The following is a 14,449-nucleotide window of genomic DNA, read 5'->3' as shown; positions in this document are numbered from 1 at the left end:
ATAAGTTGCAGAATATATTTCAAACTGGAAAGTACCTAATTTAGACACGTAGCAAGAGAAATTAACACGCATAGTTTCAAGCAAATTTTACCTACCAGTACATGGCTCCACTTTTAGCTGTGGCTCCTGAGAGTAAACATCATACTGCACTATTGGGTAAATATGAGGAAGGGCAAACTGCATTTTGCCCACTGAAATGCATAACTGCCTGAGTGTGTATGTTCCAGGATCCTTGCCCTATGAGAAAAATAAAAAACAATATTCTTTGGGGATCTCAGTTTTACCAGGTGATCTGACAGAACATTTCAAATATCTGTAAATCACCTGGAGACATATGTAGAAGCCAGAATAACAACAAGAATAACAACAACAACAACAACAATAATAATAATAATTTGCATACAGGAAAAAATATCATTAACATCTTTTCAGCACGAGGTAAAGACTTTACTTTTGCTATTATGCTCTGCTGGGCCTTAAACAGGTCTGCTTTGAGTTAGTTATGATACATGGATTTTCTTGGGCATATGTGTGTTGCTTTTCAAATTGCATTGAAATTCTCATTGATTACTATTATCTCTGTACTTAATTCTTTTATTTAGTTATTTTAAAAAATGTGGTTTTTTTATACTGTGAGTACCTTGAATCCCCTGGAGACTATTTTCACTAGGAAATATTGAATAAATGGTATTTACTATATTCTTAATATAAACATATACTCATGCAAAACAGGCTACATTGCAATGATAAAAGTTTAGGGCTGCATAGTTGTATGAGCATGTGGCTGTTGGTATATCCAGATTTTATATGTATAGAACGGCAAGCATTTCAATAGCTTGAGGTGTGTTGTTATTAAGTTAATGTCTCCCCTATATAACTGACTGCACCACACACGGACTCTTGCATAATAAACACACAGTCTTAAAATAGCAGGTTGAAAATCAAATTGGGGTATGCGTGAGAGAAAGAAACCATGTAACTTCAAGGTTATTCAACTGTAGTTTTATTTTTCTACTGGCACCCATTTATACAAAATGGGAGGGGGTTGATTATTTAATAACTTCAAAAATATTGAACTGTGGTTTATTTAAGGATGCTGGTAAGCAGTCTGCTTTGTGGCACAAATTCATATATGTATTTATTTATTTTTTACATCAAAGGTGACATAACTTCTAAAGCAACAATTGTTCTCAGCTATGCTGTTAAGTGATGTTTGCTTGTGGTATTTTCAGAACATCAGCCAACATTTGTGTTTACGGTTGCTGTAGAGCACTCTGTAGAAATACCACTTAAAACGTGTTCATGAACTTTGTGGTAATATATTAATACAGAACTCATTTATTTGCAATTCCTGTCTGCAGCCAGAAGGTGGCTAGCCTGTAATTGAATGGTACTGCTATTCGAATTACTGAAAGGTGTACCACTTGACCTACTACTGCCAAAGGCTATATACATTTTGTCCCTTGGCCAAAAACTTTGGCTTGCTAGCACTGGCCTCTGATACGCGCAGTACATTCAGTCAATCTTGCTTGCAGAGAAGTTCTGAAACAGAAGAAGGGAACAACAAAGACCTGCACTTTGCGCTCCACAATGCTTGAAGAAAGGTTTCTGATACATCATGGGCATTGCTTGAGGACAGCGGAGCAGAGATTTCAGCTAATTGCACTCTTTCAAAATAAAGTTGCATGAACTCACAATAAAGCTAAAGAAGCACAATGCTTAAGCATTTCAAACCAGTCTAGTCTATTATGGGAGGCATCTACCCACTTTTAATCCAACTCCAGTTGCTTTGCCATTGTTGCCTACTCTGCTTTGAGCATGAATGGCAGTGGCTTCAGGGCAACCAAGCATACTCCACTAAAATGGCTGGGGAAAGCACATGTAGGCCATACATAGCCTAGTCCTATTTTAGACAAATTGGCTAATATATAGCAAGTTACTGACAAAAAGTGAGCAATCCACTACTCTTTCCTACTAAAAAAGCATGTACCTATGAAATTCAAGACACTGCAGTAATGAAACATTTGAACAGGCCCCTGATATTATTAATTTATTAAAATATTTGCATGCCATTATGTCAGTTAAAAATATGTATCAAAGCGGTTTACAGCACTGAAACAAAACCGTGTAATAAAAACCACACAAAACAGTTAAAAAGAGACATCAATTAACCATTGTTTAAGGATGTATTCATAACCGCCTGCATAGTCCTGGTGGGACAGAACAATTTTCAGCAGGTTTTTCAAAGATGGCACAGAAGGTGCCTGCTGAATCTCTATCGGCAGAATATTCCACAGGGCTGGGCTCATGACACTAAAAACTTGAATTCTTCTTGCAGTCTAATGAGCCTCACCAACTTGAGAAATGACCAACATTCCTACAGATGATCTCAGTGATGGAGCTGTGACCTAACTTGTTCAGGGCTTTGTAAATTATGATGACAACTTTGAACCAGGCTCAGTAGCAGATGGGCAGCCAGTGCAATGGTTTTAACAACCATGTAACATGTTCTTGACCAGAAGCTCCCATCAGAAGTTGAGCTACTGCATTCTGCACCAACTGGAACTTCTGAACCAGACCCAAGGCCAGTCATCACATGGTGCGCATTACAGTAATCCAGCCTTGAGGTCGGCAATGCATGGACTACAGTGGTCAGGCTATCTCTGTACAGTATTGACCGTAGCTGGCAAACCAGACAAAGCTGAAGTGAAGGGGTTTTTGTGCTATTAAAAGTTTTAAAGGTACAAACTATTGTATGATCAAGAGACCGCTTATCACTTTAAACATCTTGCAAATTAATTCTCAGCAAGCTTGACTAAAACCATTTTCTGCACAGTGTTTTGACAATGAGCACGGTAGATTGAATGTTAATTCCAGCTAAGCAGCTCAAAGTTTTTAAACTTTAGAGAAGTGACAAGAACTGAAAATAATGTGTTAAAAGATATTTGGCTCAGAGTAATCCTGATTTTCTACAGATACATGTCACAGAACCAGCCAGACATCCTGGCACAGCTAGAAGCCTTTCTTCTAAATACTGTATTTTTTGCTCTATAAGACTCACTTTTTCCCTCCTAAAAATTAAGGGAAAATGTGTGTGCGTCTTATGGAGCGAATGCAGGCTGCGCAGCTATCCCAGAAGCCAGAACAGCAAGAGGGATTGCTGCTTTCACTGCGTAGCGATCCCTCTTGCTGTTCTGGCTTCTGAGATTCAGAATTTTTTTTTTCTTGTTTTCCTCCTCCAAAAACTAGGTGCGTCTTGTGGTCTGGTGCGTCTTATAGAGTGAAAAAAACGGTAAGTCAAGGCCAGCCAGGCGCGAGAGGGGCTAAAAGCAGCAGAAGTAGCAGAGTTGCAAATTTCAGGCAAGGGAGCAATACCAGGTTACCGCTTGCCTTCCGTAAGAACATACCTGGGTTCTGAAAGTTATGTTATTGACCCCTGGTTCCAGTATTAAGTTGCTACATTTTAAAACGTGGGCACCATCCTCCAGAGTTAGCCCCGTGGGTATTTCCAGAGAAGAGCTGCTCTCCTGCCTTCGCAACAGCATGTGCACATTTTTGCAGATGATGCCTGTTGTGTTCAAGGAATTATCCGAGGGGCTCCTTTCATACATCTCATACAACTCCAACATCGGCAAGCTACTTCTTGATAGAGAGAGACCTACAACCTCATTTGGAAAGCTGATAATACCATTGGAAGTCTTGTGTTTTGTGAGCCACTCAGCTGTCTTCCGGTAGCTATTTTTTTCAATGCTGAAATGGATATTAATAGCAATCTGATCCACTTTCACCGCGATGGGCATCTGATTTGCCAACGTCAGTTCAATAGAGAGTGTTCCACCCACATGGACCACCGCATTAGGAGGGTCAAAATGCAGATTCTTCAGCTGTGCAAAGGAATGCATGGACAGTATAACTTTCTGATCTGCAAACAAACATAAAATAAGATACATGTGAAACTCTATTGACCATATGAGTGTAATAAAAGCAAAGATACCATTCAGCTAATACCTAGTAACTCTTAAGGAAGAGCATGAACTCTTGGTTTGTGAATCACAGCACAACTTTAGGGGCACAGATTCATAAGCCTCAATGTATTTCCAGACTCAGAGTGGAAACATTTCTGGAGGTTCTGCAATCATGGAATAATAGCATTGCAGACTTGGAAGGGAACCCCAAGAATCACCTAGTCCAACCCCCTGCAATGCAGGGATAATACAAGTCTTTGGGCTCATCAAAAGTACTCTTTGAATTCCAGCTGAAGTATATATATTGTGTTGTAACACACTAAGTTATACTCGGAATAAATACACTGAAATTAATAGACCTAAGTTGGCCATGTCCATGAATTTCAATTGGTCTACTCTGACTATCACTAATGCTGGATACAGCCCATCACTTCTGCTTAATTGTGTCAAAAAGACCAAATTCTGCAACCTAAACACATTTGGACGATATATTCTGCATAATATGCTATCTATATGCTTTGCATAATTTATTCTAATTGGCCTAATCCTGGGGAGAGACAAATAACTATGTAGAGTACTATGTAAACCCCATCTCCCTACTAGAAATCTAATTCAGCCACCCTCTCAGCTTCATTTTTAACACACTTTCAAGTACATCTTCCCTACCATATGGGCTAGAAACCTGTGCAATAAAAATGAAAGCTGAGATTTTCAGGAAACTAAACTCTGCAACCTAATTCTGCAAATGTTACAAGCTCTGTATAATCACACAATACCTAAAGCCACAGCATCCTTTTAGTAAATTTCTGAAGCTATTAATTGAACAAAATAGTAGGCAGAAGAGGGCAGAAGCATGTAATAAAATGAAGGAACTAAAAAAAAAATAAAAATGGAATCACCTATAGAAAATTATTCCTTCAAAAAGGAGCAAGTTGAAATCTTACAAGATGATGAAACTAATCTTGCTTTAAAAGCTATTCAAAACCAAAAGCCACTGGCTCAGGTGTGGTGAATCTTTCTCAGACTGAGGGCCACATTCCCTTCAGGGCAATATTCTGGGTAGTGCCCATGGTGGGTAAAGACAGAGGCAAAAGAGCACAGAGCAACAAATATAATTTGTACAATAGGCTAGTTTTATACTTTCACACACCATTCTAGCCTCCGGCAAGGCAAGGCAAGGGGCACCATTAGAGTTCGGATACATATTCCAGCCAGGGAAAAACAAAACCTCAAGGAGGATCCAAGTTAGGTCTGGTGATCTGGGCAGAGTCCTGACAGCCAGATAAAGAGGCCTAAGGTTCCCCACTCTGCCCTAACTTCTTAAGAAAGATAGCCTAGTTGAAGTTTCACAATAAGTGTCTCTTGAAAGTCTTACCTTCACCTTCTGAGGGCTGTTTGGCAAAATTTAGTATTTCTTGGCAATAGTGTTTGCGCTCTTCTTCTGTTAAGTGATCATCAGCAGCTAAAAGACTGCTTGTTTGAAGATAGCTGGCACGAAGTTAAGGAAGTGTGGAGAAAGGAGTCTACACACACACACAAATAATATGCCACCTTGATGCAACGACAAATACTTCATTCATGTTAAAGATTTTTTTTAAAAAAAATCACATAATCTCCGTACCTAATTCTACATTTAAAAACAAACCTGCTTAGTAATTATTTAATAGTAGTAATTATATCAACGATGAAATCACATCCCCTCTGCCAACTGGAACTCAGGAGTGTTTACTTAAAACTGGGAGGCTCATAAGGATTCCTCAAACTGTGAGGGAACTGTGACCAGTTTGGCTGCCCTTTCCTGAACTCTACAATATCCTTCTTGACTTGAGGTGAAGCAACCAGAATTATTCCTAACATGGAATTAGTCTTTTTAGCCGCTGGTACACACTGGGTCAACCCTTTCACCAAGCTACCAACCATGATCCCAAGTTCTCTTCCCTGGAGAGTCACTGCCAGTTCTGATCCTATTAGCATATATGTGACATTAGCGGTGTAATTTAACATAGCGCTAAGTGGGTTATGTGCAAGCAGAACAAAGATTGCTCACGCAATAGGATTTCCTCCCCTCTAAACCTTATGGAAGTTCACCTAACTCTCCAGAGCAGATTTAGGGGGTGGAGGGAGAGAAGACTGGCTGCGTCAGTGGACCACTTCCAATGTAGTTACTATCAAGTAGTATATAAGTATTAAGAAATAAATAATAAATAAAAGCAATGCCAGGACCTTTAGGGCGGTTATGTGCAAAGCCCAGCAGCTCCAACAGCTAACCTCTGATGAAAAATTGAAACATTGATTATTGGTGCAATCCTTGGGTGACAGTACTGTGCACCTTCTGCTGTACTATCCACCCTCCCCAACAAAGCACATAGGTACCTAAGACATACCCTTTGCTTTGAAGGATACTTTTCCACTTGTCCCAGGTGTTTCTGGCATTCTGCTAGCTGCTTCCGTGTATGCGTAATAAGCAATGCCCATCCCTCCGCAAGGTAGGTTTTCAATGCTCCTTGAAGGTAGACTTCAGCCTTTTGAGGACTCTTCTTCTTCCTTGGGAAAATGTCACAGACAGGGAGAGGGAAAGCAGTTTACAATTTTTTTTTAATGGAAACCTTTCATCCGCTACAAACATGAACTATAGATTAGGTAACTAATCACTGTACTCTTTTCGGCACCTGCTGAAAACATCCTTGCTTAGACAAGCCTACCCAGATGCTTAGAAAGCCAAGGTGATTTTAATCAATTTTAGTATTTAAACTTTTATATGTTTTAAAGTATGGCTGTGAATTTTTCTCGATTTTATTTTATCTTTTTGCAAACAGCATTGATTTTTTTTTTACAATCAAGAGGCATGTAAATTTTATGCTGTAATAATGATAAATATATAGTAATAAAATAACTAATACCCTATTCAATATGCTTAGCATTCATTGTACATGGAATGGATTGTTAGAATACCTTGAAAGCTTTTAAGCTCATAGAGTCCTTGATAATATTAAGCTGAGTGCATATCTTGATAGAACTACAGAGCATTTACCCTTTCCTTGTCTTAGATTCCATATCACTGTACACACACATAAAGGTATGGTGGTTAGGGATCTAATTATTAGGATAGCTAATACAATTTTGAGCACATAATTTTGCTGTTGCAGCATAGAGAAGCTAACTGGTTAACCTAGCCATTTTTTTTTTGTTTCCAATTATTTTTCTGAACATAAAACGTCTCTTAATTTCTAAGTGCATTATTTATTATTTATTTTATTAAATATATTTTCAGCCTGCTCTTTATCCGAAGATCTCAGAGTGATTTATATCTCCATTAAAACCACAGTCAATAAAGCAAGCAGATAAAAGTCCATAAAATCAACATCAAACCCCAGAGATGGTTCTCATTGTAGAGAATGACTAAAATCACTGAAAGGCTCAGGCAAACAGGAAATGTTTTCACTTGGCACAAAAATGTTAACAAGGTCAGTGCCAATCACACTTTGAGGCAGAAGGCATTCCACCGTCCAGGAACCACCAATGATGAGGCCGAATCACCTATTACCACATAATGCATCTCTCCTAATAGTGAGACTCTGAGATGGGCCTCCCCTCCAGATCAAAGAGCCTGGGCAAGCTGGTAACAGCAGAAGCAATCCTTCACACACTTGGATCCCAAGTCATTTATGACTTTAAATTCAGCCTGGAAAAATACAACCAGACACTGAAGATCTTTTGGGGTTGGTTTTAATGCGATTCCCCATGGCTCTCCCAGACAATACTCTGGCAGCTGCATTCTGGCACTCATTGGAGTTTCTGGATCATTTCCATAGGCAGCCCCATGTAAACTGTGTTACAGTAGTTCAGATAGTAGGTTAGCTGACCATGAATAACTGCAGTTGAGTTACCTCTATGTGGAAACAGATGTAGCTGACAAAATAGATGGAGTGGGAAAGGGTGCTTCAAAACGCAGAATCCATCTCTGTTTCTGTGACAGTGTTGAATCAAAGAACACTTCCAACTATATACCTGCTACTTCAAAGGGAATGCAACCCTATGCAAATCAGGGAACCTATCTAGTTCCCAGGCCAAATATCTGCCTGCCCACACAGCTTCTGTCTTCTAGATGCAGTCTTACTATAGTGGCCCTCATCCAGCCTGCTGCTGCTGTTTATTGCCCGCTCTTCCCCCTACAGCCTCCAGACACCAGCCCAATACCTTCCAGTCTCACTTTATTCCAGCAAGAAGTACTGCTGGATTTGTCAACAGCCTACACTGCTGACACCTTGCTTCCCTGATGTCCTCACCCAGCAGCTTCATATAGATACTGAAGAGCATGAGAGCAAAATAGAACCCTACGGGACCCCACCAGCAGGCATGCCAAGTGGGACCTGTACATAGGAGTGGAATAACTGGAACAATGTATCAGATACAATCCAGGAGGACACCATGGTTAACAGTATGAAAAGCTGAGATCTCAAGGAGAATCAACAGGGATGCCCTGCCACAGTCCCTCTCCCTTTCAAATTAAAAGTTTTGTTCCTTAAAAGGCAACCATTTAAAGTTTTCCTTACATATAAAATTCTGCCAGATCCTTTCCAACAAGCTTTGCTGAGCGAGATCTTCCAATGTTTTTGTACATTTCAATAGTGGCATGGGAAAGATCCTACATAAGATAAAAGAAAAGACATGGGGCTTTAGGACAAGTTATCATACAACAGTTCTCTGTTCCAAAACTTTATGTTTAATATATTCAGAAGCATATATCCTATGGATTGAACACAAAGATCTTTTCCAAAGTTCCTTTGGTTTTTTTTTGGTTTTTGTTTTTGCACTGTTGTAAGTTGTTGATTACTTATTGAAAGTTTAGAGGAAATCTGGCAAATATTTTAAAAAGCTAATTACACATACAAGAATTCCACCATTGTATTTAGATACTGACTTTATAGTCACTCAGCATCAAAATATGCAGGGCAAGAGACTATGTAAAAAGCTATATAAACAAACATTTAACCAGCCTCCAGATATTCAAATATGTTATGCTCTTTATCTTCATCAGCTACGTATTTTTGAAAGTCTATCCGTTTGTTCTCTATAGGTTTGGACACCTATTGAGATATCACCATTAAACTCGCCATGAGGATTCCCAAGGTGGGATAGTGGTTTTTGCCAACTTTTGGGTGCTGGCTGCCATTTTGAATCAAGACTTCGAAGATCCCTCCCAACACTGATTATGATTCTATACTATTTCTTAAACTAGTATACCCCTAGGAATAGTATTCTACTGCAAATATTGACTGAAGACTACACCCAATATATTATACACTCAATAATATTTTGTTCTCTTATTTAGAATCTACATGCAGAATATATATAGCATACTTACTAAGTAGTGATTTTCAAAAGCTTCTACAGATGATAAGGCCTCTTTCAGTTTCTTATAAGGAGATTGTGCTGTATTGGCTTCAAAAATAAAATAAGGCAGATGTAAGACTTCCGTTTTCAAAAGGCAACTAAAATTAATACAGGAAGACACCACACTGCACTTTCTCCTGTGCTATATTTAAAAGAACCAAGATATTAACATTAGGCGAGTCTGGGGTTTTCTATCTATGATTCAAACTCAAATGTGGGCTTTGATTTGCTCTTATTTCAGCACATCTAGCTGATATATCAAATATTCTGTCAGTGCAAAAAAATTAGTTCAGTTGGTTAGAGCATGGTGCTGAGAACACCAAGATTGCAGGTTCAATTCCTATATGGGATAGCTGTCTATTTCTGCATTGCAGGGGGTTGGACTAGATGATCCTCAGGGTCCCTTCCAACTCTACAATTGTATTATTATTTATGTTAACAGGAGCACAGTTCTACTCTTTATTTTCAAAGGAAATGGTGATATTTTAAATTTTCACTGTACAGCAAGACTAAAAGTGTCATTTAAAAAACAAACAGCGGCTACACACAGTTATCTGAAGGGATCTAATAGCACATCAAAAACATAACGAGAAACTCAAATTACCAGCATCGTTATGTTCTTTGACTAGAGTTACAAACTTCCTGTCCACCACTCCAATAAGTATAGCATAAAAGAATTTCTGTGGTATTCAAAAATGGTCCAGATACATGCATTGTGGAGAAAATTAATCCCTTTTCAGCATGAAAATTTCAGTAGCCAACTGTCACTGAACATGGATAACTTTGGCAAATACTGAAGCAAACAATAGTTGTCCATCAAAAGCATGACTGACATCAAGCGAACTTATTGGGCCTTCACATAGTTTCATAAAACATTTTCTGTAAATACCTGTTTCAGGGCGTTCAGCTCCAAGTCCCGCTAGAAGATCAACTGTTCGATTAAGATCTTCTGAGTTGGGCCCATTTTCTGACACAAGTCCACATAGGTAACCCAGGGACTTCAACTGCAGAAATATAAAGTTCTGTCACTGTACTTCATAACGAGAGAAATATGAAAACACTGGCTACATTTTTAACTCCCAAGTCACACGGAGAGTCTTGCAACACCTCCCAAATTTATTTTGACAATCATAACGTCTCAATAACTGCTACGTTTCTGTCTTTCCAGCGAATAACATCTATATTTCCAGGAAATAAATGTGAGCAACTGATAAGAGTGGGATACCAGATGAAAGAAACCATCTTAAACCTGACAGATTCATTTCAAACAATGTTATAAGTCACATGTATGCATCGCCACCCCAACACATCCAAAATCTTACAGGGCACCTGCAACAGAACTACCATACTGAGTTAGTCTGTTAGCTCTGCATTCTTTCCGAAACAGTAACCAACCAAATGCTTCACAGTATTTGTATAATCTGCATAATCATGTAAAATCCCATTCCCCTGTTTGCAACCACTCATATCCCAACATGGAGTTTATCACATGAAGGATCCAACTGCATCGTGTACATATAGGTCCTACACACCTTGGACTGCAGACATGTACACCCCTATGCAAATACAATTGTCCAGTGTACGATGTGGAGAATAGACTGCCATGCTGAGCAGGTGGGCTAATCCCCTCACCCAATGTACACATGAAAAACTACATTTGTATGCACATGCCAGGGTCTTGCAGGGAGAGAGATTTTCAGCCAGACTGATGCAAGAAGTACAAAAGTTCATTATCTGGGAATGTAGCTAGCCAAATATATCCAGGTACAGTGTTTGGTTAAGAAGAAAAATGAGTGCACTGCCCTTACAAATATTTGTCTGATCCGTTAGAAGCAAAACTTCAGTATCATATTGGCCTATCTCCCATTAAACAAAAGTTGTACTGATTGTAACTATGAAACTTTTCCACTGACAGTTCAGCAACATGCATTACTCCCTTTGTTTACCTTTTCAGTGGCGTAACTCCATAAGCCGACTGTGTGGGAGACATTGGCATCAATCTGAGACCGATCACAGCAACCTTCTATTCTCTGCAAAACCTCCAAGCAGCTCAAGAAGACCCAACAGTCCAAAGCGCCAGGAGGAACAGAGACCTAAAGATAAGAACAACAAAGACACCATTCAGACCCAACATTTATTCTTATAAGGCAAAAAAATGTATAGATTAGTACTAACGGCTTTTTTTTTGGGGGGGGGGGTTGCATGCAACACAAAGCCAGGTCTTGAGGACAATCTATCATCTCCTGCCATACACCACAAACTTCCACACAAACTAGCTAATCACTTTCCAAAGGAGGCTCAAGTTCTTGCCACCCTAAAAGACCCTTAAGCTCAGAGTTGGGAAGACTTCAGGTTTGCAGGATTTACTTTGGGTTTGTCTTTTTATTAGAACCCCAAAAACCAACAAAAGGAAGTCAGGTAAAAACAGTGTCAGGAGGCAATGTAAAACTATGAGCAGACACTCGGCTGGAATTAGGAATTTATTTTTAGTAACAGAATTGAGCTCACAGTCCTTTCACACACAAAAACTACTCCTGGTTCCCACCTCCACCAACACTTCTCATCATAATAGACTTTAAATTTAAATAATAATAATAATAATAAATATATTTTGGTTGTAGCTATCGTTAAACGACCAGGAGTGTGAATCCTTGCTGACATACTTCAAATCACCCAGAAAGAAAGACCCGCAGACCCCAATCTGTCTTTTGCCCACCCCTGTTTTTGGTCACTCTATAATCCAGAGCAAAACAAGGAGCTAGGGAGGGAATTTAAGCATTAAATCACCTGACGGATTAATTTACATAAACTTACTTCCAGGAGCTTTAGCTCTTGCACACAGTTGTGGAGAAGTTCTAGCGCTCGCTGAGATACCTCCCACGGTCTCTGGAGAAAGATCAGCAATGTGCACTGGCGAGAAAAGAGGTAACTGCGCAGGTCTAACAGGGTGGCTTCCTGGTTTTGAATCAGTTCTCTCTTCTCCATGTCTATTGGCTTACGAAGAACCAGCCCGTTCCAGCTTCGCACCGGCTGGCAGAAAAAAGTCAGCCAGTTTGCGCCATCTATGCAAAACGCACACAGTGAGAGGTAACGACACCTGGCACATTGAAGCAATGTGAATTAAGCTACACACATCCGTATGAAAGTTTTCTGCTTAATACACTTTTTATTATGGGGAAATAAAAAGTTTACACAATCAAGTGGATTATTTGTAACCCTTGGCTTGCTCGAATTTAATTTTGCAAAGCAAAAGTCATCAGATCTCTTCATGGAAATGCTCAATTACACTTCTGATTTAACTACTTACCGCCAGCTCCAAAGTTGACAACATACTGGGAGAACAGGGCATCCAGCTCATCATATTGCACAAGGGCATCCTCAAATTGCTGCAGCATTTCAAAGACAAAGGCCAATTCTTCCTTTTAATATATAAAGAAAAATATATGTTAATAGTTAGGGTGCAACAAAATGGAAGCAACAAAACTGTAGCAACAAAAAATGTACAGTACTTGGTATCCCTGCCCCCGCCCGGCAAAAGTAACTGAAGACTACTCTTAGGAAACCAAGGGCCAATTTTTAAGAAAAGTCTTCACTCTTGAAAATGTGTTAATCTTGGTGGTACAAAGTGGGTACTGCTTTGCATCTTTAGATCCCTTTCCTATAAGCTCTGTGCAAGGTAACTAAATTGACTCATGCAAGAAAAATGAAACACTGAAACAAAAACCTTTGCTCATGATTTTAGCTCTACACAGTTTAACTGAAACAGTTTAATGCAAACACATTGTTTTATGGAAGCAGTACAAGACTAGTTTTTAAAAGGTTTATTTTTCCACAGACTGCTTTACTATACCTGGACCATAAAATATTCACAAAAACTCCATCCTGGCTCCGTCCTCTTCTCCCTCAAAGTTCTCATGTCATCCTCAAATTTGCCAAGATTTTTGGTAAAAGACATGAGAAGCAGGGTCCTGAGTTTTGTCAAGAAGGCATTCCAGGACTCCTGAGAGCGGGAAGAGTCTTTCAAGGGGTCAGATAGCACTACACATCTGTAAGGAGGAAAGAATCATAAAATCGTATAATCATACAAGTTGGAAGGGACCCTGAGGATCATCTAGTCCAACCCCCTGCAATACAGGAATATGCAGCTGTCCCTTATGGGGGATCGAACCTGCGACCTTGGTGTTATCAGCTCCATGCTCTAACCAACTGAGCTAGATTCATTAATATTTTGGTCAAGAATGGACAAATCAAATGGGATACTAGACTTGCTAGGAGATTACTTTCTTTTTAGCAAGAGTAACAGGAAAAGGGTTTAGTTATAGTTATATATCACTTCACACCACCAGAGTCTCAAGGTGTTTTAAAATAATACAAAAAAATTAAATAAAACAAAACAAATGTAAAAGATTAAAAAGTGCTCCTCCTAAGACAAAGTGGAGGGGCCAACAAGCAACACCCCATCTGTAGGGGAGAACCACCCAATTTAAAGGTTTTAGTGTTGAAGGTTTTCACAAGCAAAAACCCAAGACAGATCACTTGCACTGAAGTGTTATAAAGTAAAGAAGTAAAGAAAAAGGACACAGAGTGCTTAGAAGAGGTTTGGTGAAAAGGAACTCCTCAGAGGTACCTAAATAATATCCGCATGCGGCATGGTGTGTGTGTGTGTGTGTGTGTGTGTATACACAACCTCTGTCCTCCTTTCAAAAATATCCCAATATTAATAAAATAGGCCAGTCTGTTATCCAGGGTATCCAACTTTCTATTCTGATTAAGCCAATAAGAGAGCAGGCAGCAAAGGAGCAGTGCCGCCTAAGGACACAACTTTAGCAATGGGGAGTGCAGATACGAGCTGCTTTGGTGCATCATTATTTCCTATCTAACTGCAAAAGTGTGAGGAGAAAGACAAGGCTGAGAAAACGGAGAGACCCAAGCAAACCTGGCCTCTATTGGCAGCTCAAAAGGGGCCCTGTTAATATTAGCAATCCCACACTGCCCTGCATAGCATTAAGACAAAAAAAAATTTGAACAGCGCTGTGTTGACATGACCCATGGTGCAAGGACGTTCACTTGAACAACAGGACTTAGCCTCC

General features: G+C 39.4%; 1 protein-coding gene across 1 annotated transcript in view; it reads right to left on the bottom strand.

Annotated features, from left to right (window-relative positions):
- The window catches only part of TRAPPC10 (trafficking protein particle complex subunit 10), a 44,063-nt gene that overhangs the window by 10,791 nt on the left and 18,823 nt on the right, over window positions 1-14,449 (bottom strand). The window contains exons 5-15 of the mRNA XM_083437280.1: window positions 13,210-13,405; window positions 12,667-12,778; window positions 12,174-12,421; window positions 11,306-11,452; window positions 10,249-10,363; window positions 9,331-9,407; window positions 8,519-8,610; window positions 6,369-6,509; window positions 5,341-5,453; window positions 3,408-3,922; window positions 96-237 (exon numbers count right to left, since the gene is read on the bottom strand). Coding sequence (XP_083293406.1) covers window positions 96-237; window positions 3,408-3,922; window positions 5,341-5,453; window positions 6,369-6,509; window positions 8,519-8,610; window positions 9,331-9,407; window positions 10,249-10,363; window positions 11,306-11,452; window positions 12,174-12,421; window positions 12,667-12,778; window positions 13,210-13,405 — 1,898 coding nt within the window. The remainder of the gene's footprint in view (window positions 1-95; window positions 238-3,407; window positions 3,923-5,340; window positions 5,454-6,368; window positions 6,510-8,518; window positions 8,611-9,330; window positions 9,408-10,248; window positions 10,364-11,305; window positions 11,453-12,173; window positions 12,422-12,666; window positions 12,779-13,209; window positions 13,406-14,449) is intronic.

The sequence above is a fragment of the Podarcis tiliguerta genome (genome assembly GCF_965153285.1).
Source record: "Podarcis tiliguerta genome assembly, chromosome: 4".
NCBI classification, from domain to species: Eukaryota; Metazoa; Chordata; class Lepidosauria; order Squamata; family Lacertidae; genus Podarcis; species Podarcis tiliguerta.
The sequence above is the reverse complement of the archived record's forward strand: the minus strand, read 5'-3'. Positions and strand labels throughout refer to the sequence as shown.